Genomic DNA, 24,322 nt, shown 5'->3' on the forward strand with positions numbered 1-24,322 from the left:
TTTCAGTAATGCTCATTTCTCTTCTACCATTGCAGATTAAAATAGTAAACCTTATGGCCCTAATACGACCTGCACTTTTCTGTGTCTGTTCTCTCCCACCATTTTTCCTTCTCCTCTTAAAATGCCAAAAGCAATACAGCTTCACCAGGGCCACAAATTGCTCTTTCTGAATTGTACACTTCATACTCCCTGGCATACAGGTGTAGCTTACGTCGCAACTGAGAATCTCTGTCAGCACTGCCATTCTGTGTCCATAAACTATTTAAATACAGGCCTGACCCAGCTTTCCAAACACAAAAGCAAAACATTTCAAAAATTAAAAGAACTGTATCCGACATTTCTATCAGCTGTCACATTGCCAAGCAACAACATCAGAGCGCCTTATATTTTTCTACTTTAATAAAGACAAGTGAAAGGCAGCTTCCTCTTGTAACTCCAGATAATTATGATCTTCAGACTCACTTTGAATTAAAACCTATCAGACATTCCTTTTTCTTCATGGGGATGATAAAGGATACAATGAGCTACTCAGTGTAAGTAAGACACTGAACCTTGCTCCCCAAGAGCCACCTGCACTCATCTCTGAGGTTACAGAGCTGGCTCCAGCACATATAGGTGAATTTGTATTTAGGTATTATGGACCACGCTCATCAGTCCTGCAAAGCAGTGGCTAATTAACTCCCACCTCCTCAGCACAGATCCATACAGGCAGAGGGCCAGGGACAGCAGGACAGCCACAGCACTTCATCCCAAACACACAGCTTAAACAAGGCAGCCCAGAGGGCAGTGGTCACAGGGCTAAACCCAGCCTAGGACATGGCTGTCTCCAGCTCCAAGCAGCATTTCAGGTCTCATCCCCATAGCACTCATGTATCAAGTAAGGCAGGAAAGAGATTGATTTTTTTTCATTTTTCTGTCCTTACCAAATTTCAACCATGTAGTTCTTCATTTAGCTCCAAACTGGGAGGGCCTGCAATCCTGCCAAGCCCTATTTCATTTCTGGCCACAGGGGCCATCTCCCAGCCCAGCAGCCCCAGAGCACCCCACACCACTCTCACTGGCCACAGCAGCCACAGGCAGCCATTTCCAACAGGGGACCTGAAGAATCTGGCCTCACTTCACACACAACTGAGGCACAGCCAGGGAAGTCACAGGCTGGGAGAGCTTCAGCCACCACCAGGCCACATCAGACTGAGCCAGGCTTGCTCGCAGGCTGCCCTGCGGCCACAGCGAGAGGCTCTGAGGCAGGAAGGACCCGCCATTGCAGCAGGCACCCTGCTCAGCGGTGCTGCAGGGCCCAGCGCATCGCCCTCAGCCATCCACCGGCCCCTGACCTCCCCAACATGGCGGCAGGGAAGCGCCCGCCTGGCCTCACCAGCGCTGTCGCAATAGCGCCTCGCTTTCGCTGCGCTTTACGGTAAGGCCGTAAAGCGGGGAAGAAAGCAGCCGGTGAAGGGATTGCCGGAGGATCGGAGGCCGCCATGGACCGGAGGAAGAAGCCGCTGGATGTGGCCGCCTCCTCGGTGAGTGGGCGAAACTGGTTGCGGCTAGGAAGAAATAAAAAAACCCCCTCCGCCTCGCCGGGAAGGCCTGTCGTTCGGATTATAAGGGTGTAAGGGCGGCCAGACCTGCCCCCTTACCCCACGGGCGGGCCCAGCCGGCGGAGGCCGTGCGGCTCGGGCCTGGGGCCTCGCTGGTGTGAGCCGCTCCCAGGGGAGACAGCACAGCGAGGGGGTGTTTCTGTCTCCTCGCCTTAATTCCGACCCACTGAAATGCGCACTCATTAAAGGAAATGCTGGTTGAAAACGTCCTGCTGTAACGCCGGGCGGTCTGAAGTCACATCCCGGCTCCGTGATGACCCTTCGCCTTCCTGACGTGCTGCGCGCTTGACCTGAGTGTGTCAGGGCTGAATTTGCCTTCGTTCATGATGTAATGATAAAATGAGGGTATGAGAGGGAAATGAGAGTTTATTTCCTGATTTTTTTCTTAAGTAACAGGAGGTCCGTGTCTTGGCAAATTAACCTCGGACCCTTAGGGGTGGCAAGGTGCTGTTCCTTGCTGCTCTCCAGTGGTCTGTTAACAAGAGACGGCTGCCAAACTCTTTAATTTTTCCAAATAAACAGTTAATGTAAACTGTGGGTTGTTGCATGTGAAATATTTAACATTGACTTTTTGGGTGATCACTTTTAAGCAGTGGAGGAAGAAGGGTTAATTTACAACATATTTACATCGTTACAGGGCCCTGAAAAGCAACTGCATTAGTGTTTAGGACAAATATTAACATTAAAGTCTTCCACTTCTCTGATTTAATGTATCTCAGTGAAATTTGTTTTCTGTAGGACTTGCACGGAAAATGACACAATATCCTCTCCCAGACTAGGTCTTCTACTTAATTTTGAAATAATACCCCTGCTGGTGATGTTTCCTAATAAAAGATGAGATGGGCATTGGTCATAGATGCAGTGTTACATATTTATTAAAAAAGAAGAAAGAAAGAAAATCTAGAACTATATAAACAGTCTGTATAAAACACTGGGAAAGTATATATATTCTATGAAAGCAAACTTTTATCAGTTCTTTCTGAGACAGGACTTTATTCATTATCTGATGGTTAGAAGTTTCCTTTTCAAGAGTGGTATTTCATTAGTCCTTCTCTATTTGTTTGCCATCAGGAGGCTAGTAAAATCTGTACGGAATTATGGCTCTCTTATTCCCATTATTTATCAAAGGATCAAGGACATCTTTGGGTTTGTTTTAAATCCCTAATCATAATTTGCATTCTGTGTTTTTTGTATATTGTTTGCTGTAAACTTAAGAGCGATCTTTGTGATTGGATCAGTGCTTCAAAGTTCCATATCAAAATGCAATCAGATGCTCATATAACCGTAAATGCCAGGTTGTTGTACTAGAAATACAGTTATTTATTACAGTAACTGATGTATATGCATGTAATGTGTCTTGGTTAGTTATTTGTTTGTTTTGCTGTTGATGTAGTTGGTAGATCTCAAAGCAGAACTCTTCCGAAAGCAAGAAGAATTCAAGAAGGAAAAGCTATTGAAAGATGCTGGCATCTTCACAAAGCCCAAAACTTCTAATAAGGTAGAAATATTTTTCTGTTGTTGTTTTTGTCATTCTTTCTCCTTAAAGTAGGGAAGTTCATATCCAAATCTAAATAAATAAATACTCAGAGCTATATTACTATTCAGATGTAAAATCTACATGATGAGGATGTTCTTTAAATTTCATTTCCAGGTGAGATTCTTGTGCATAGCAGAAAACTTATCTCATGCTTATGCCCTAAAATCACCACTTAGTCTTGGCTCCCCAGGGACCCACAGCTTTTGTAACTATAGAAGATGTTTCTTTTTTCTGCCAAAATTTTGTATGCTCCTCTGAAGGATGGAGGATGAGACACTCTTGATAAATGCTCAACTATCTGTTCCTCTGTGTGGTGGTGTATAATAATGAATACACAATTATCTCCCATGTTTTACTCTTTACTTCAGACTGGGTTTTATTCATTCAGTAGATTTCTAGTAGTGGGATATAGTATTGCTGCCATGGTTGAAGATGATGCAGCATTTACAGTGTTATGCTATAAACAGGCAAACCGATTGTATTTTATATCAAAAATGAAGGTAATAGAAGCAATCCATGGGTTCGTTATTACTTTAGTAACCAGCAAGATTGTTCTTACTAATTTTTTTTAACCTTAACATATTTGCCAGAATAGATTTTGTCTGATTTCTGAGTGGTTTGGTTTTGTTGGGTTTTTTTTTTTTTTGCTTTTCAGCCTGTCCTTAATTATTATATTACACTGCAATCTGTGGAATTTAGGACATACCTGCTGCAGCCTACAGCACAGTAGGTATAGTCTCAAGTCAAACATGTTTAAGATGTTATTTACAAAGTCTTTCATGATTGATTTGCAAAGTTTGCATTATGGAGTAGAAATATTTTTTAATCATTCCCACTTCAATATTTTTATTTATTTGTTTGTTTGTTGCTATAAAATTGTACTCCACAGAAACCAAGCATCTGGAACAAACAAAACACAGGAGTTGCAAATCGAGCAGAGAAAGATGTTGAGCAGAAGACAGAAGAGGAGCATATATTGGATAAGTCAAGGTAACTCCTAAGCTCTGTAAGAAAGGAATGCTTTGTAGAACTTGTTTTTTCAGAGTTTAGAAAAGCACATAAAGCAAGTTATGCATGTTTTGGACCAGCGGTTCTCATTAGCCCAACCAGTAAGACCAGCATCAATTCCGTGCTCCTTACCAGTAGTGTACAAACTGCAGTCCGGCAGTCCCATGCTCTACGGATACCTGCCCTCACAGTATTGTAGCTGTCTCTGTATGTCAGGTTATTGATTTTTTTTTTGAAGTCATCTTTAGAATTAAAAGCCAGGGCAGCGATACATCAGAATTCTATAGCAAAATGTTTCTTGGACTTAACAGAAAATGGTTCACTTTTTTGCAAGATTTACTTCATCTTTTAAATGGGTTAGTTGCACAATAAGATATATGTTGAAAATGCGATTTATAAGCCATTTGCTAGTTTTCTGTAGGCAGTTCCTTCCTCTTCAAAATTGTCTTCTACCATTCCAGAAATTAGCTAAGGTTTATCTTCAACTTCTAAGATTAAGTGTAACTCCATGTTATCTCTTTCTTTTTTCTTTTTTTTTTCTGTAAAACAGTATTTCAGTATCTCATACGTGCAAGTAGTGGTCTAGTTTCCAGTATTTATCTGACAGATGTAGTAGTTAGAGATGGAATACTTGTTATGTTGTGTACCTGCCTACTTGACAAGTTACCCTTAAGATTAATTCTGTAACTTCACTACAGTTATTGTCAGTATAAACTCTGGAACTGGATACCTCTGTATCCTCAGAAATGTCAGTTAAGGTTCAAAACAAAAGCCAGGCTTAAGTCAGCTTCTAGTAAGCATTTCAAGCACTCCTGGTACTTTGCTGTTCCATTTATCTAAGGCTAAACTGGTCATTTTGAACTGTGTTTGCAATTGGTGGAATTGCAGTGTTACTAGTGGGTTGTTTTTTTTTTTTTCTTTTTCAGGAAAAAACTAGAAGAGAAAGCAAAGCTGTATGAGAAAATGACAAAAGGCGACTTTCCAGGTGAACAAAAGTAGTCTAAATGAGTATATATACATATATATATAAAATTTGTACAGTTCACCCTAAAAGTTGGTCTTTCCGACTGGTGATTTACAGCAGCTACACTATGAATTCACTGCCTGCCTTCTTACATGGGAAATTTTTTTTGAGTTATACAAAGTGATTCACATGGGTTATTCTGCTTTGAAAGGGGGAAAAAATATAGGTACTAGAGAAAATAAAATTACTTTTTGAAGGAGAGCCTGTCCTAGTAAAGCACTGTTGGCTTGTTTCACCCTCTCATTCATTAAGTGGATGGAATATATTCTGTTTTTTCAATACAGAATCTTAGAAGAACAAAATTAATTTATTCTCCATTATGCAGTCTTTGGATTGCATTGCTGGTGTTCTGACCTGCATTCTAATTCTTGCACCTTTATGAAGAGAAGAGGAGCAGGACGGGGGTCTGGCTGGTCCATACGTGAATGCCAGTCATGCAGCTAATAGGGTTAGAGAATTCTACTCTCTCACTCAGTGCCTTGCAAGAAGTAATTATGAAAATAGAATCCAGATCTCCTGGCGATTAATCTCTAATGTTTTCTTTACTAGTGTCCATCTTTGTCCGCGTGACCCCACCACTTTTCTCTACTTTTCTAAAAATACTCTAGTGACTGCTTAACTACTGCCAATACACCAGATGTTAAGCATCAAAAATCTATTTGAACTGTTACATAACAAAGTTCTGAAATAGTTAATGAGCAGAGGATATCTTAGTGCAAAGACCGCAACCTTTTCTGTATTGTACACAAATGATTAATTGCTTTAAAATACCCTAAAACTTCTATTCAGAAATAGAGGTTATCACTGTGGAGCCAATTTATAGCTTCAAGATTGTTTGGCACTGAATGATATTTAAGTATTCCCCAATAGTGTGATCAAGGGCATTGCTGGCAGCTGAAAAGCTGATTGTGGCTATTTTGTATTGACTTTGTGCTCAGTTCTGTTCTTTTCGTGGCTGTTCTCTAAGAATCGATTTTCTGCCTTAGATGAAGAAACTGAGGATTTGTACCTAGTGGATTTCACTCAGAAGATCATAGACAAACAGCACGAAGTACAGGAACTGTATCAGAGCGAAGCTGCTCAAAAGACTTCAGAAAAAGACACAGATGATGAGGAAACTCAGCCTGAAGTGGAAATACCACCACCCGAGGACCCAGACGAAGAATGGTTGGTACCACTGACGGAGCTAAGCTGTCCTGACTTGGCTGTTTCTTGACAATTGTATGAGAAAATAATTTTATTCCCCAAAGTATGTGGAGGAGTGCTTTATTTTTGGTTAATACTACACATTGAGAAGAGGTGGTAACATTTTTTCATTTCATGTCTCATTAAAAGACAGTCCCTTCATGTTACTTTCCTTTCCATGTAGGTAACACTGCAATAGGATCTACATCCAGGATTTCGAGAAATATCAATCAGGGAAATGTACTATAAGTGAGACTTTGTAATATCCTTTCATTTTCTTGCATAGTTTCTGGGAGTTCCGATCCCAGTATTGATACAATTTTATGCTTTGATGTTTTGAATTCAAATGTAGCAAAACTTGGGGTTTTTATTGTATCCACCTTCCCTTCTCTAATTGCCTGTGACTTACAGGTGAGTTTTTCCTTGTGTGACCTCCTCTTAAAGGAGAGAAACTCGGATTGGAAAAAGAACACAATTTCCCAGCATTTCTTCCACTGTTTAACTGCAGCACAGCAAATAGTCTGTGACAATTTTCTGTGACATTCCAAGTAACTACTAGTTTTTCATCCAAGACATTAGGAATAATTATGAAACTGGTCTGACTAAACATTTTCCTCGCCCATTTGTGTAAAATGCGTATGGAACAGAGATTTTGCTTCTGGTAATCAGTTTAAAACAGCAGTAACCAGTATGAGAAAGAGCACCCCCATTCTCTAGTTTATTAGACCAAGAATAAGATTTGCAGTGTAATGTTTCAGAATAAACTGTGAGAATGAATCCAGCAGAGTCCCAGAAGACTGCTGGGTTGGAAAGGCAGATATACCCATTACCAGCGTCTTACTGAATTTCAAGATGAAACTGTCAGTGATCCAGTGATGGGCTCAAACTACCTTGTGCTCTCATCACCGTGAAGTAGCAGAAATTTAAACTGATACATTTTACTCTTCACACTGTGCTTTTCTATGACTGCCTACATCTCACTTCAGTAACATGTATTATTATTAATATATTGTCCATCTCAGTAATGCCATATCCTAATGAGGATATTTGGGTGCTGGCGTAATTAATGATAGTTATTCTGCAGCCATAGTTACATCTTTACTGTAGAGAATGCAGACTTTTTTTTTTTTCTACTGATGTTACAACGTAATAAAAACCAAAGGGCACTGAGTGCTATATACTAAGCTGCAGATATCCTTAGAAATTATGTAAAAGACTTAACTTACTAAAAGCACAGATCTTTAAAAGTTTGGGTTTTGGGAACCAGATTGCCAGTCATACTTTTTCAGATGTAATATTAATTCTTTAGATGGGATAATTGAGGCAGCTTAATGCTAAAGAACTTTCTAGCATTACAGGACAATAAGTATAGCTCTTAACAGCTTTTTCAACAACTGTAAATTAAGTATTCAGTTCTATAAAGAGTTGCTTCAAAGGACCATTTTGCTTGCATTTTAGTCAGCCTTTGTTATGCCAGTTGAATGAATGCTATCAGCCTATTCTAAATGAGCTTTAGGCTGATAATTGAAATATATTGTAGCAATTTCATATCCGCAAGAAGTCAATGCCGCATCATTATTTTCACCATGGGAAGCAAGTACTAAGCTCAGTTTTATTTTGGTGTGAAAACTGCATGACATTGTAACTTTTGAACATTTTTTTACACCATCTTATTGCCAAGGCAAACAGCCGGCTCAAAGAGAGGTTGAGTAAGTGTCTGTGGTAAAACTGTCATATGCCCTGTTCAGAATGTATCCTCTCAACCTGTGAGCCTGTTAATTGAAAGGTAGAAGAAACTGTCACACATGGAGAGCCTGGGAGGTGATGAATACTCTTTGGAAAGTGTCACTGCTTCTGTCTTCTGGTTAAGAGTTCTGTAAATCTGCAAACAGAAGTTCTGCATGAAGTTTCCTTTGCTTTCATTACAGGGTTGATTATGTTGATTTCTTGGGCCGATCTAGACGCTGTATGAAGAAGGATTTACCAAGTCTACTTAAAATGGATCAGGAACTTCAAGGAAAAAGGTGGGGTTTCTCTAATGGAAGTGGATGTTTCTTGCAGTATTTAACATACATATTTTATGAGAAGGAAGAGAAGCTGTACTTTGTTACCCCATTCTCAATCCAGAATTGTTGATGCTACTGCTTTCTCTAGATTTACTTGAGACAAACTTCTGCTGGTTACAACATTGTGCCTTAAAAATTAGACAGAGTAGCTACAGAGTAATTGTGCATGACTGTGATTTTTTTTTTATGAAAACTTTCAATTATAGATTCAGATAGTATTTCAAGTCTTCTATTTCACCTTGGCAGCTGACCATTTGAAATATGTGGCTGGTGTATTGGTTTTAAATTGCAACAGAATGGAGACCATAGATATCAAATAAAAGCCCAAATGAAATTTTTAATAAACTACTAAGGCATCTTTTTGATGTAAACGCTGACTAAATCTGAAACATCACTTACAGAGCATAGTTTGCAGAGAAGAGTTCTAATAAATTTGACTTAGCAATCTCTCGGATATTTGATGCATCCTTTAAAACCGTGGTCCCTGTATGGAAATTGTATTTTATTATACGTTTTAGAAAATGCCAGAGAAGTGATTCCTGGTTCTGTTTAGCCTGGAAACTGAGAATAGTCTTTTAGCAATTCCACATTCATCATGACATTCAAAGTGAATTTGTTAGACCTCCATTTGTTTGTTTTTGCTCTTCTGTTAAACAGCTGTTTAACAGCTCTTCTGTTGAAATTACTATGGCAGCACTGAGAATTGTTTTCAGAAAATAATCTAAAGGCACCTCAACAGCCCTTACTGTTGCTGAAGTGAAAATTCTTTCACACTAAAAACTCGGTAGTGTGTTCTCTATATTTTAAACATAAGATGGAGAGTATGAGTGCTTTGAAATTGCAGTCTCTGCATTGTTATGGATGACAGTTGGTCAGCAAAACCAGCTTTAGCTAGACAAAAGAAAAAGATCCTGCTGCATCTCTTGGGAAAACAAAAACATTTCCCATATTGAGAATTAATATTTGGCATGGACTTCTAGATAAATTAATGGCTAGCTTTTTGTTATTTCAAATACCTTTCATTTTCTTATGTTAAATCTGAAATGTTTCTATGTGTGATTGCTAGAATCCCAACAGATGCCAATAAAAGCAATTATTTCATCTCCTATTCTGTGATTTGATAATGATTTCATAACGCTTCTGAGAAAGGGTATGATTTTGTCTTTTAATAACATATTCTTCTAGTTCCTTGTTTCAGAGGTAGTTTTTGTATTTCTGTCTTCACCATGTACCATAGTCATCAATCTTGCATCACTAAATGGTGGTTACAATGATCTTTTTTTTTGTAAAAACTGCAGTAGTGGATCACACTTTCACTGTTTGATACAGCAAAACTGGTAAATTCTGCTCCGTAATCCCAGACATTTGTTTTGTTTTGATTTTAATTAGACAAGGTCCTGATGGGAATACTCTGTTATCTGAAGACATGAGAAGAGAACTTCAGAGGCAGCAGTGGGAAAAAGAAGAAGAAGAAGCCCTCAGAAAACCCATGGGACCCATACATTATGAGGACATTCGGGAAAATGGTATACTTCCTTACTTTGTATCACTTTATATCACCAAAGAGATTAGTTTTAGAGGAAGCAAGGGCAAGTTACTTCTTGTGCCTATGTGGCAAAGTGTGGGTATGTGCTAAGCCACATGTGTAATAACCGTTCAAATTACCAGTACATAAGTCTAGATTTATTTTTCTTCAAATTGTATTTTTCTCAAATTTTTTTCACATTTCATTACCTCCTCCTGTGTTCTCCTTCACTTCATGCATCATCTAAAACAAGCCCTTTTTAGCCATCTAAAACTAATGTGATGTATGTTGTTGGGAGTAATTCCTTGCCTGAACTACAATGGTGCTTGTAGTTACTGTCAATTATAAACTGAGCGTAACTTAAATTTACTGATTTTCTTCTTTGCAGAGGCCAGACAGCTTGGTGTTGGCTACTTTGCCTTTTCTCGTGACAAAGAACTTAGGAATAAACAACGGGCAACATTGGATATGCTAAGAGAACAGGTATGAGTTTAAAGAGCAGACTGGGGTATGAGGCCATCCTAGTTTCAGTGATCACTGTCTTTGATTTGTCGTCTAAGTCTTATACTAGGTGATGCCTGCAGCTGCCTCCAGAAAAAATTGGTTCTTTTTTTCCCTGTTGAAGCATGGTACCTGATAAGGGTTGCTTTTAGTCGTTTAGTGAAGAAAGATATGTAGATGACTATCATAACAAAGGGAGATTAATTCATGTTTTTCTTTGCTGTTAAGACACTTGATCAGAGAACTAAACGTGAACAGCTAAAAGAAAAAAGGAAGGCAGCTCTGGACGCAAGGCTGTCTAAACTTCGAGCACGGAAGATTAAGAAGTTAAGGGAAGCTGGATTAGAGGAAGAGGCAGAAAAATTGGAGAATGGAGGTATGATCTGCCTTTTAAAATTAAATACTTGCTATTTCATCCTGTACCTGATTGACGGACAGGCATACTCTGATCTAGGTTTGGACATTCAATATATTGGTATTACATATTCTATATATACAATTATTATAACTGCTAAGATAGTGAGAGTTCATGTGACTGTAGATATAAAATCATGCCAGAAATAGCTTAATAATGCAGGTAGAAATGTGATATGTAGATCATAGGCTTTTTTTGATTCATACTTGACAGCAGGAATTATGTGGGTTAATTATGCAGGTTGAGGTTAGAGCTGCTGAAATTTTACTCTCTTTTTTTAAGATGAATAAAAAGTAGTAACAAGTTAATTTTGATATCATATAATACATACTCCTACAGTTTCAGTGCAGTCTGTAAATTGGACATACAGCTGACTTTAGGATTTAGGGTGATGACTTTGAGTTCTAATCCCATCTCTGCCCTGTCTCCCTTAAGACACTGCTACTCACTTGTACTGTCTGCCTCCTACTGTAAAATGTAGCTAATATTTCACTGTCAGAATTCTATGCAAGTGATTAACTGGGAAGTGTTCTGGAAAGGAAGAACACTGATGTGCCACTGCTAACTGTTACTGTTCAGAAGAATAAGAATGTAAATTGTTTTCTTCCAGTAAATGAAATGGAGATAACATGCTAATGTTCTTATTTTCACCTAATCTTCTAGTTTCAGTATAACACTCAGCACATTTCTTTTTGGGTTATTAGGCTATAGATTTTCAGCAGTCTTTTTGATACAGCTAGAAAGCTAATGAATTGTCTCTTGGCAGATACGCTTCCCGATTATCTGGCTTACCCATTATCTTTTCTGAACTAATACACAGTAATTCAAAAAAAAAAAAATCACCTCCCCACTCAGATACATTTCATTATTAGAATGAAATTGAATCACTAGTATGAGCTCTAAAAATGCACATAACTCTTGCTTCCCATCCCTCCTATGAAGTTCATATGAATTTTTTGCCATTACTAACAAAAGCTACTATCTCTTTCTGTAACACAGAGGTGAAAGGTGTTACTGACGAACCAGAAGCTCCAAGAGTTACTGCAAGTAGGAAGGTAGAGGTTGTCATCCAAGAGAGAAGAGATACAAAGCCTGGAGTGCCTTATGTCCGAGAGTGGGATAAAGGCAAAGGTAAGGAAATGTAGATTCAGAAACATTGTATGGAAGCAGTGTGCACACTGTTATTTTCATTTCTATTTTGTGACAAAGTATGGTAAGACTGAGAAGCAAAGAAATATTTTCTGCCATTGTATTGATGACTATCTAGTGTCCAGTGCAGTGATTGAGAAGGCATGCCTTAGCGCCAGTACCTGCTAAAATGTCCCCATAATTTTTTCTTCTGTATGAGTTATTCCATTTCTGGATGATCCAGAGAGGTTGGCAGAATGACAAATTTCATAGTTCATAAGATTCACTGTCTTTCAGTATGATCTTTCTTGATGTATTTCTGTAGTTTGTGCTATGTGATGGCGGGATGTGTTACTCTGAAACTGGTACAGGATGATACTAAAAAGTGATGCAGGCAGAGACCACTTCAGTGCCAGTGTCCCATCTTGAAGCATTTTCCTTGTCACAACATCCAGTGATGGCTGTCTTCTAGATCCTTCCCAAACCCATTAACTCATTTTACACCTTTAAGCTGATGCACATTCTTGTAGTCTGATGCCTGACTTCTAAGTAAAAGCAAACAAGAAATAGGGAAAGCACACAAATGTCCACCTTTTTTAGTACCCAGGCAGCATTCCTATTCTGTGCAGGACTGTTATTTCCAGCTTCTTTTTACTTTTCACAGCCGTCTTTGTGTTCTGTTTATGAACATCGTTGTGAGGGGAAACTTTGTGGTTCCATTAAAAACCAAAAGTTTCAGGTCCTATGTGTTAAATCTCTATCCTGCCCAACACTGTTTTTTTCCCTGCCTCTGAGGAATCCTAGTATCTGACTGATACCCAAGCAGCACTGTACTACGCAACAAATATTACACTCAGAGAGCAGAGGACAGCTTACTCTAAAATGTGAAGTAAAATAACTGTTTCACTGACCATAAAGGTAACACAAGCATCTAAATTAGTATAAGAAGGAATAAACAAAACTCCTCTCTCTCTTATATGCTTTCCTCCTTACTATTTCATATTTTGTTATATTTTTACAAAAGCAAAGGAAGAATTCCTTCTCTGATTGGGGCTATATTTTGCTACGTCAGACAAACGTGTAGCCCTTCTGTGTTAAAATTTTCTACTTCATCTTTTACAGAAGTCTTGATAGAAATGAATACTGAAAAGAATTTTACTGGTTTTAGAGAGTAGGTTTGGGGAACATCTTTGGAGAAGGTTTTGGGGATATCTTTTTAAGTGTGGTGATCTTGAGCTGTCACTCCATTGCAGTACTTCAGAAGTATTTTTAATCAGAAATCAGCAGCTGTCACAGTAACTAGAATATCTACCACTTCTGTTGAAATAACGAAGTTACTGGTTTTTGCCTTTGCTCACTAGAGATAATCTCATCATTTCCATCTTCTAATAACTAAGATCTTAATGCTTTGATTGGTTTGTATTTTGATTCACCCCTAACTAATTAGTCATTTTTCATAACCAATGGCCACATTGTTAAAGGATCTTAAAGTGACTAGGATGAGTTTTAGAGAGGATGGTGGTTATCTTTAATGCTCAATGCCTTTGTTCCCGCTCTGTAAAGAAAGCAGACTGTCAGACAGTACTAGATGGAAAGTAACTTCAACTGGCTTTACACAGCTGCATGTTCTCTGTTTGCTAATTTGTTTTCCCTCCTTTCTGACTGATCTTCAGACCTTGAAATCTATATTCAATCTACCACTTTTCCTGTTTCTAACAGAATTGATGTTTGGACAATGGTCAAAGAAACAGGAGGAACTCAGAGATGAGCGAGATCCAGAATTTGCACCACCTTCTGATTACTTTATGGGACAAAAGAAAGACGATAATTACAGAAGTCAGAATTTGAACAGTCCTGAAACTTCCTCTGAAAAACTGGAAACAGAGACAGCGCAAAGTCAGCAGGTGCCACCAGTGCAGGCCAATGGCAGCAGCTCTGAAGGTGTGCCACCGGCAGCACAGGCTTACAACAGCAGTGTTCAAGATGAGTCAGCCTCAACAGAGGCCCATGGCGGCGACCCTCAAGATGTGCCATCATCATCAGAGGATGACAGCAGCGACGACGAGGATCTGCTGCCCTCGGCACAGGCTTACGGCTACGGTGCTCCAGGTGTGCCGCCATCAATGCACGCTTATGGCTACGGCGCTCAAAACGTGCTGTCGTCAATGCCAGCTTACGGCTATAGTGCTCATGATATGCCCTTTCCGATGCCGGCTTATGGCTATGGCGCTCAAGGCATGGGGCCACCGATGCATGCTTACGGCTACAACACTCATGATATGCCCTTTCCAATGCAGGCTTATGGCTACGGCGCCCAAGATGTGCCGCCACCAATGCAGGCCTGTGGCTGCAGCGCTCAGGATGTGCCACCGCCAATGCAGGCGTGTGGCTGCAGCGCCCAAGATGTGCCGCCGCCAGGGCAGACCGACAGCAGTGACACTCAAAATCAGGAACCACTTTACCAAAGTTTAGATGATATGCTGTCTTATTACAGACAAGTGACTTGAACTGAGCAAAAAGATAAGCAAGAAAGGTAATTTAAAGAACTGAAATACAATTATCTTCTCAGCAAGAATATGATTTTCCCACAGCTGGGAAAAATAAGTTTCTGTAAGTAGATCAAAATAAATCTCCTGGAGACCTAAGCTATTTTACATCATGGCTGTACTTTTGCCCTGTTGGTGGTTCTTCCCCCGCCCCCCCCCCCCCCCCATTAAAATTTTGTGGAGTTTTTTGGCAATACTTATTTAGTTTAGTACATATTTCATTTTAACTCTTTGCCATTTACACCTGAACTTAGGGGTATATTAATGGCTTTCTTTCAAAAGATGAACTCTTCCTTTACTCTTTTCCTCCCCAGCTAGCTTCTGGTTTGGAGGTACTACAAGTTCAATGATATCTGTAGAAACAGTATGAAATGGCAGGCCCTCTGCTGCTAAATACCGAACAGATTTAGGAAATTTGTTACCTACTTAATCTCCTGCCTTTAGGAAGTGCAGAATATTATCTAGTGAACAGTGGTGGAGAGTAATTCACATGGTTTTAATGGCTATTGCATTCCTGAGGTCTGCACATAACTCAGAATTCTGGGAAGCAAGTTAGAGTGGAGGAAGGCATTGCAGAAATCAAGAAATGATGGTTAGACTAATAAACACTTCACTAAAGTAGAAGTCTTGACACCTGAAATTACTGTCTTTCTGGTTTAGAAAATGCTCTCGTAATTCTCCAAGGGAATTTTTCTTGCATCATTTGTTATGTTTATGACTTTATTTTATTCAGAAATTTTTTCCAAAAACTGTGATATAGCAGTCATTATATATAAAAGCAGACCAACCTCTACCAAACAAGCTTTTATTTTGGAATCTTAGTAAGCGAGAATAATACTTATTTACCATGTAGAACATTTTTATTTCTGAAGTTACCCCCATTTGTATTTTAAAAACTCGTATAAGGATAAGACCTAGAAAAGAAGGTCGGAATGGGCAATCTCACAGATAATCTAAAATGACAGTGATACTGTCAAAGTAGTGAACATTTGAACCAAATAGTGAAGTAAGTGGCCAAAGAGACAACGTGCTACTCGTGTGTGCTTCAGTGAGATTTCAGGCTGCTTTCAAAGCTGGCAAACAACAATGTGTTCAAGGTCACTGAGCAAACTCTGCAGCATGCAGAACACATCCACTGTCCCCACACTGTTTTAACCTCAGCTAGTAAACACACTTCCATCTCCTTCTTTCTATATCACTGGCTTTTGCACAGGAATTTGCAGAGCAGGAGTAACACCCCACAGCAGCACCAGTGGTACCATTTTAAAGGCACAAAATACCCCAGTCTTTTATCCTTACCACATGGTTAAAAGACTGGAGCTTTATGCTAACTGGGTTTCTGTTTCAACAGACCTAGAACTTGAGGAGAGTATGACACCATTAATGGCCACATCCACCTGAAATGCAGAGAAAGCTTAGCAGCAGCTCATTATTTTTGCTGCTGCTGAGACTGACCTGAACTCAGCTGCTGCAGGTAGCGTTAAGGTGTATATTTCTTCTTTTCCTTGCATCTCTTCAGTACAAATAAAGAACCTGAAAATGAATAATGATCATTTACTAATAACAAAAGTCAGATGTTACAAACCCATCTGGTTTTACCAAATGTGACAGTACCAATGCAGGTTTTTTTCCTCATAAATTTGGTACAATCTCAGGTTAGTCAATATCCATGAGATGGCAGTCTAGTCTTACTGATTTTCTATAAGAAATTCTGCCAGTATACACCTATTTTCTGCTATTTATTTCATAGTAACATTGAAGTAGTGTCTGATGACCCTGATCTGAGTAGAATTTTTTCAAATGCTGTGTCACCTCACATTTAATTTTGAGTTTAAAACAGTTGGGTTGTGTTTCAGCAGCTTGTTTCCACAAAGAGAAGAAGTGGTCAAAACACAAATTTCAAATTTCACTAGTTAGGAAAACAGTCTTCTTGCAGTACCACCAGTTTTTGAACTTGTACATAGAAACTGATGTTAAATGTTGTAATGTTTTGTCAAGAAGTGTTTGATTGCCCACGGAGTAAACAAGGCAAAAGCTAATTGTTAAGTCAGAGTTATGTGCAAAGATTCTACTACTTCTTTAGAGTACAAAACTACTTAGGGTAAACTTCCTAGGTATCCACTACCAGATTTCACTGCTGTGCCTTGCCAGGGGGATCACCACCTTTGTCCTGATGCTTAAGTGGTACAGGAACATGTCTGACATCTTATTGACAGATGTAACTTAATAGTGGCTGTCTTGTTTAATCTATTTAATTAGGGCAGCTTGGTTCTTACAGCACTAGCACAGGAAATAAAGGCCCTCATTCAGATTCCTACTGTCAGTCTGGGAAAGCTTTGTTCAAATCATATAACTTTTGTGTATGTGAGTAAATGGTAAACTTGGACTCAAAACAGCTTAGCTGTATGTTGGAATAAACACTGGAATAAACATCTAAGATTTCACTTGTAACGGGCAATTTCAGTGTGAGGCAGGGTTCCAGCTTAGAAACACTGCTCTTTTTAAAGCAAGTCATGCATTTCGAAGTATTTTATGAAGCCTATTGGGAAAAACAATCCCTTTTGACCAGATGCTTTAACCAATCCATATTTAAATTTCATAGCAAGAAAGAATTTAGTATTATAGTTTCTTGGTTCTTACAAATACGATCAGACTGAATGAGCGATTCTGCTGTTTGAAAGAAATTGAAAAAAAAAAAATTTAAAACTGACATGTATTTCATATCTTTGAAAGGCCATGACTTAGAAACCACTATAGTGTCCTTGGAAGATGGGGGTCCAAATGGTACCATTACAGCTTGGAGAAAAGGGAAATGGAGAACGGAGATTGGCGGAGCTGCTAAATGCTGCGAAAGAATCACTAGTCAGGCAGAGTTAGACCCAGGAGCTCTGTGCTCAAATTGCCGTGGTATCTCTGTGTTATATTGTGTACCTCTTTCTAATTTTTTGTTTAAGGCAGCTGTGGGAGGAAGGATCGACTAGAACATAAAAGCATGAGAAACTCCCCAGAATGTTTTGAAGCTCGCTGGGCAGCGCAGTGACGCTTTTTAGGATGTTTTGGGTTGTGTACTTCATGCTTTCTTAGCCACTCTTGGTCTACAATCGCAGTACATTACAATTATTTATTAACTAAGCCTCAGAATATTATTCTGAAGTAAGATAACACCCCTATCCCCATTTTGGAGAAAGAAGAAAACTGAAATGCAAAATATCTTATGGAAGGTCACAAATGAAGTCCGTGGCAGAGCAGAAGTTCAAACCCAGTTCTCCAGGCTGGCTGACTTCTGCTAGAGAAGTTTCATATTTAAGACCTCACAGGAATCAGTATGTGGAAGTCATTCAGAGTAGGGTATGGTTTCCTTGGAGCTGCACTAACTCTAAAGAGTGGGCAAAGTGCTTTAAAACATTAGAGCTTGACTTGAATTCATTATGTCAATCATATCCTTCGATGGATTTCCCTATAAACAATATTTGCATCTGTTCTGCTACTATTTTAATCATTGATGTTCATTTCCTAATGCCTTCTGAGCTTTGTTTTTTCTGTGCCCTTCAGACTGTGGCTAATTTTATGTATGTATGTGATCTAGGAGCTATATTGTCTTTGCATTAGTTTAACACTGAGCTGGAGCTGCACTAAGGAATGAAATGGCATTTATTACATAGCATTATGTAAAAACATACTATCAAAGTGTTCGTTTGTTCAGCTTCATTTCCATAGCCTAATACTAAATACAGGAGGACTCTTGGCCAGGAAAGCAGTTCAATGTCTACATTAAACTAAAGCCTATTGAGAACAGCTCTCCCACAGCAGCAATCTGTCACTTTGCCATTTGGTCTCCTTCCCTCTTGTCTTGATTTTTGGCTGAAATGCTTTTGCATATTCTCTCATGCTGTGGAGCACACATTTCTATTCAATCTATTTCATTCTTATTTCACTCAGACTGCCTCAAGTTAGCTTCACTGTGACTGGCAACCTCATTCATTTCATTTAGTAATTCCTGGGGCAAACAATTGCTTATTGATACACTGCCAAGGTTCATTTTCTCATATTCTGGCCAGATCTAGAGGATGTGTCACCCATTTGCTCTTCCTCCTCATTTTAAACCACCCCCGCCAAGCTACCTACTTGTGCTTGGGCTATGCTGTAAGGGTCTGCCACCATCAGGATATGGCTGACTTAAAGCAAAGCAAGCTTGTGTTTTCACTCTTCTCTGAGCATTCAAAACTGTGGGCACACTGTATCTGTGGTTGCATTTCATGTGTTGGAACTGAGCTCTCCCCCAAGAGCTCTGCCTCTGCTCTGCCTGAGCTCTGCCTCTGCTCGTGTTGCCTTCGGTGTTCTGCACAGACCCAGGGGCCGACCGTGGCTTGGGCACCATCCAAGGCAGCTTTGTCCCACATCTTTCCTTGAATAATTTTCTGATACATAAGTTCTCTTTGTCCAAAATGCAAAAAGCATTCAAGAATGCTTGAATTTCAGCCTTCACCTGCTCTGGCTGGCTGGCAGGACTCAATCTGATCTCCAGAGAAGTACCTTTAAAGAAGACAATTTTCTGTGTGTCACCAAAGGCTGATTTTCACCCCCTTGGAGGGGAGCAGGGATCTGGATCTGGCTATGAACTATTAGCATGTCAGCTAAGGCTGCTAGAAGGGGTAAAAAGTACCTGGCTGCAATTCTGTAATGTCAGAGGCAGATACTGTATCAATCACACTGTCCTTGTTAACTGTTTTTAATACAAATGGTTCTCCAAGTCCTTCGGTGTCCAGGAGGCCTGGTCCTGATACCAGTTCTATCAGTAGATCTAGAGTTGCTAAAATCTAGTCCTGCTATAACCTAATGTCTCCCACCTTGTAGTAAACTTGGACCAAGATCTTTCCTCCTCTCCCTTTTTTTGGTCTGTTGAAATTTCATCAAAAATTTATGTCCAGCCTTGACCCATAAGACCCAAGGTACTGACTTTGCATCTTAGAGCAGTTAAAGAGGTTAAACGGAGGCAAGAATGTACCAAGAGTGGGTTAGCATACACGACTGGATTAATTTACCCGTCTGTTAAAGATATGGCCTTGAGCAGGCCGTAGAAACTTGAACTTTCACAAAAAATTCAATTGAAATGTAACAGTTTTAGCTGGAAGTTTACTTTATAATTAAGAAAGTGCTTTGCTTGCTTTCTCTAATTAAATCAAAATTCTGTTTTCACAGAGAAATAAATACTATTCTTAGGAAGCACTAAGGAAGAAAAATAATCCCTGTATTTCTTCTGGAAAGTTTAAAATTAGTTTAGCCTCATTTAAAGAGAGAGATCCAAAGGAGAGGCAAGATGTTGCTCTGGTGTTGTGCTGCCAGCTCAGCCACTAACTCATGTCATGATTTACGCTGAGACGCAGAGATGCCTGATCATGCTTAGCCACCACCACACTCAATGATAAACGTGCTTTGACCTTTAAGTGCAAAGTGACTGAAACCTTATATGTATTTATGGTAAATGGGCTTTTGCTGACAGAAGTGTTGTATGACTATAACTGAAGCAGTTACCCAGCCTCCCAGCTCAGATTGCAGCTATGACCAGAACTCAGAGAATGGTCCTTCTGCTTGTATCACTGAGAGGTTTCCAGCCTTTACCCAGAGGTGCCAACGCCATCCAGTGCTTACCCTGTATTGCTCTAGGGGCTCTTTTCACTTGGACCAGTGTAAATCACCTAAATTTGTTCACAGAGGTTGTGAAATCTCTCGGTGTTCAGGTAAGAAGTACAGAGCAGCTTCATCAGAGACACCAAGGAGCCAATCTACCATAGGTGTGTAACAACTAAAGAGTTTCAGCTTTTGTCCTAACAATGTCTCCCTCATTTTGTTTACCCTCAGACCTCCCTTGATGTTTACAAGGGCACTTTTCCCTTACTTTCCCTTAGCTGCACCCCTAAGATGGCTGCACCCCCAAGACTGCAGCATTCAGGAACAGCAGTGATCTCCTCCCTCATAGCATCCAGGGCTACCCTTCTCCTCAAAACCACCAAACAAGCACCAAAGCTGATTCTCCTAAAGCTTTAAAGAATATATAGGTGTGTTTTTAGACCAAAATGGGGCTGTCACACTGTGCTGTCTTCTAGAAGATCCAGCTCCCCAAAAAATGGATGCCTAACTTCTGCACAGAGTGCATTCAGAAAACTATTAACATAAGCCATTGCACCATTAGAGCTGGTGGGATGCTGTGCCACAGAAATAGAGGACTGTGGTCCTTACATAATTTCATGACAAGATGTGTCCAACATCTGCTATAGTACTAACCTCCAAGCCCCTGTCCACAGATGCAGAACGTGCCTCCCTCACACATAGTGCCAGAAGCAAATACAGCCCACAGGAGGGAAAAGTCTGGAAAGTTCTTCTCTTTGGAGAGGCCTGGCTTCTTGATGTTAAGGAACAGGCAGGCAGGGATTACAAGCTGAGGCCCTACAGACAAGCGTCTCTCATACCTCGCTAGAGATATTCTGACTGTTGGGAAGAGGGTGCCCGGTCGTGGGGTGGCCCCGGGGTGTCCGTGCCCCTGGCCGCAGTCTGAGGGATGACCGCCCACCCTCACACTTCGGCGGGAAGCGTGAGGCGGGAACTTCTCGGCACACGGCGCACGCGCCAGTGGCTGCCACAGGAGAGGGGGCGCGTGCGCAGTGCGGCGCTCGGCGCATTCCTCAGGCGGTGGCGGCCCGGGGCGGCTTCGCCCGGCACGGCCCGGAGGTACCGGAGGCCGCAGCCCCGTGGGAGCTCCGCCGAGTCGTACAGCGGTGGCACTGCCGAGCAGCGGGCAGCCAAGTCGGGCTGCGCTGCCTCTCTGGGAGCTGCGGAGCGGCGCGTTCCCGGGGCGGAGGGCCGACGGGGAGCGGTGCGCATGCGCGCGCCGCCCAGCTGCAGCGGCAGGCTGAGGCGAGCGAAGACCGCCGTGCGCGCAGCCGCTAGTGCGCATGCGCCGGCGGCGCGCTCCGCAGCAAGGGGCGGGGGGCGCATGCGCGCGCCCACAGCAGTGGCACGCGGGGCTTCCCGCCGCTGCCGTGCGCATGCGCCCAGCGGTCGCCTGCAGCGCCGCGGCCTGACCGCGCGGGGGCGGCAGAGTCTGGCGCGTCCCGCCCGGCGGCTGAGGGAGCTGCTGCCGGCCCCGAGCGGCCGCCCGTCGCTGCTGAGGGGTGAAGGGCCTGATGGCAGCGGAAAGCTTCCCCGTCCTCTTCCAGCCGCCGTGGGCACCTGCCTTTCCTGCCCTGCTGACACGGGGCCTCGTGTTTCAAGAGGATGAAGAACGGTGTGTCCCCTCAGTAGCAGTCACCCTCAGAAGGTAACACCCCCAGCCCTGCAGAAACATCTTTTTAAGCACCTTGTGCACTGACAACCAACATCTGCAGTCTCTTCCTGATGAACCCAGAACATGTCCTCAGATTTACCATGTAACTCCCCACAGATGCAGTTGAAGTGCCTTGTTTACAGAAGGTCCCCCACTCGCTGCAAACTTTTCCTGACAGAGGGAGCAGTCTGTATCCCACCATTACCATTCACTCAGGTAAGAAGTACTCTGCGTTAATTCTTTAATTCATACCTTGGGAACATCATATTCCTTCCTTGAAGCTTCCATAGCCAGTGTACTGTCCCTGCTACTCATTTCAAAAATTTACAGTCCCGTAAGCACTGTTCCCCTCCCCTCTCCCCCCAGAGGCATTGCTGTGAGTGTAAAGGAGCTGTGGTGATGTCAGTACCCCGAAGTTCAAGGAAAACAAGGTGTTAGGTGACTATCTGTAGGACAAAGGCATGTTCAGCAGCCACTGGGACTACAGGGCATAGCACCACAGTGCACTTAAGTAGTAATATGAAAAGGAGTATTGTTCTGGACAGTGGTTGACCCTAAGGTAACCACTTTGCTGGCAATGGAAGTATAACCCAACCAAGAGAAAACTTCCAGCTCTTACTAGAGCATGCGCTGATATAGCCACATCTTGGAAAACTGCAGCTAAACTTAAACCTCCAGATTAAAACTGCAGATTTTAACATTCAAGCCCTGACTCCCATTGTCAAAAGACATCAGAAGTTGAAATTTATTCTCAGAAATGACTACCAAACCAGCAGATGCACTGAGGCTGCATAAGGTCAAAAGTGGTCTTCGGTAAAAGTTTCATTTCCAGTATAAAAGAGTAACGCCATTTTTAAAACAAAACCTACAGGTAAAGAGAAAATATCACATCTTAACAAAAAAGATTTATTCTGACTAAACAAAATGTACAATGTTTCCCAAATGACAGTGAGTTTTCATGACTCTGAAGTCTGCAGATCCACTGAGTAACTCGATCACTTCTTACCCTGCAGTTTGATCAAACTACTTTTTGCCAGACTTCTTTATTCCACCACTGGCTGCCAAAAGAAACAACACAACTGGTTAGACAACTGCTACAGAGCTTAGCTACAAATTTAGTTCCTCATAAATTCAAATCCCCACTAGACTGCCTGTACAACTCAGATCCCCACTGGTGAATTGTTTTTGCACGTGTTACTCTTCTGTGTTTGTGATCTCACATACTTCACTCTGAATGAATAACTTACTTAACATTAGAAACCAAGTTTCTCCTGGAACCAAATATGCCCCATAAATCTACAGCAGAACTAAATATTTCAACAATTCCTTTGTTCCGCCATGGACACCCTCCATTGTTTATTTCTTATACAGCAGGAGTATAGTCTGGTCAAATCAAATTCAAGGCTAAGGGAATATAAAAGCATTGGTATCCCTACAGCAACCAGAGCCCCCGGTTGGGATCGAAGTGCAACAGAAGCAGGTACTGCAATTATGGGAATTCCACTTCTCTGGAATTACCTGTTCTCTGCAGTCCCTATTTTTGAAGAGACTAAAGCAGGGTGAAAGAACACAACATATTAACGCAGCACCAAGTGCAGCACTTTTTAGAAAATGCTGATTTTTACCGCATGTGTCATATATGACCAGTGGAAAAGAAAAAAGAATAGCAAGGCTATGGCAAGATAGGCTGCAAGGGCTGATGGTCAACAACAAGCTCTGCACTGCAATATGATTCTAACAGCGCTGCCTTGCTGAGGCTCTTGGGAATAGTCTAGCCCTCCCGCAATAACATAATCACTATCTGCTTTGGCAAGCATTGGACAAGGACCAGATGACTGAAATTCAGCCTAGGAAAAGGCAGAGTAATAACAGCAGGAAAGAACTATTAAGAAATCTGTAAGCTGAAGCGCCCTATGCAGAACAAGTTTAGAATGTCAAGGACACAGAAGAGAGGCTCAGTGAATTGTTTTGCATCAGTTTGTAATACCAAAGATATTCCGAGTCCCACACCCGGCATGTTTTTTGTACACCGATAAATCAGAGGAGCTCAATCAATTTGAAATAAACAAACAAGAAATATCCCAAGTCAGTGGGACTGGATGGCATTCCCTCCAAGAGCACTGACAAGCTCTAATGTGAAAATGCAGAACTGCTAAGATTTGAAACTTATTGTTACAGCCACTATGTCTGAGGACTCAGGCTGCCAGCACAGATCCCAGGTACAGAAAGGATTCTGTTAGAACTGGGGAACTACAGACCAGCAAGTCTGACCTTGATCTCTGAGAAGAGTCTGTAACAAAGCAAATGGATAAACACAGTCTTGTGAAAGTCAACAGGACTTCTATAAATGTTAAATCCTTCCTCACTGACCTGCTGGAACTCTGAGGTTATCGTTAAGCATATGGATAAACTGAATCCAGGGAACTTCGCATTTTCAAACAGCGCCTGGCAAGATTCCATAGCAA

General features: G+C 41.2%; 1 protein-coding gene across 4 annotated transcripts; it reads left to right on the plus strand.

The window, feature by feature from the left end:
- The first annotated feature begins 1,436 nt into the window (after positions 1 to 1,436).
- Positions 1,437 to 14,635, plus strand: CCDC174 (coiled-coil domain containing 174). 4 transcript variants are annotated; one of them, XM_074835903.1, is made up of 12 exons: positions 1,437 to 1,523; positions 2,995 to 3,099; positions 4,028 to 4,128; positions 5,073 to 5,131; positions 6,157 to 6,337; positions 8,284 to 8,379; positions 9,811 to 9,947; positions 10,335 to 10,429; positions 10,676 to 10,823; positions 11,862 to 11,993; positions 13,710 to 14,099; positions 14,288 to 14,635. In XM_074835903.1, the coding sequence occupies exons 1-12, from the start codon at positions 1,482 to 1,484 to the stop codon at positions 14,425 to 14,427; spliced, it is 1,626 nt and encodes a 541-aa protein (XP_074692004.1). In that variant the 5' UTR covers positions 1,437 to 1,481; the 3' UTR covers positions 14,428 to 14,635. The 4 variants fall into 4 exon arrangements, with proteins under 4 accessions (XP_074692004.1, XP_074692002.1, XP_074692005.1 ...); XM_074835901.1 differs by having other exon boundaries at positions 13,710 to 14,635; XM_074835904.1 differs by having other exon boundaries at positions 1,444 to 1,523; positions 2,967 to 3,099; positions 13,710 to 14,635.
- The last annotated feature ends 9,687 nt before the right edge of the window (positions 14,636 to 24,322 follow it).

Source organism: Strix aluco, chromosome 11 (genome assembly GCF_031877795.1).
Source record: "Strix aluco isolate bStrAlu1 chromosome 11, bStrAlu1.hap1, whole genome shotgun sequence".
In the NCBI taxonomy this organism is placed as follows: Eukaryota; Metazoa; Chordata; class Aves; order Strigiformes; family Strigidae; genus Strix; species Strix aluco.

Excerpts from the sequence above, each read along its gene's own strand:
- CCDC174 (XM_074835901.1), top strand. The coding sequence starts at position 1,482 with ATGGACCGGAGGAAGAAGCCGCTGGATGTGGCCGCCTCCTCG. Across the intron at positions 3,100-4,027 it reads AGCCCAAAACTTCTAATAAG|AAACCAAGCATCTGGAACAA; the intron begins GTAGAAATATTT and ends TGTACTCCACAG. Across the intron at positions 10,430-10,675 it reads TGGATATGCTAAGAGAACAG|ACACTTGATCAGAGAACTAA; the intron begins GTATGAGTTTAA and ends TTTGCTGTTAAG.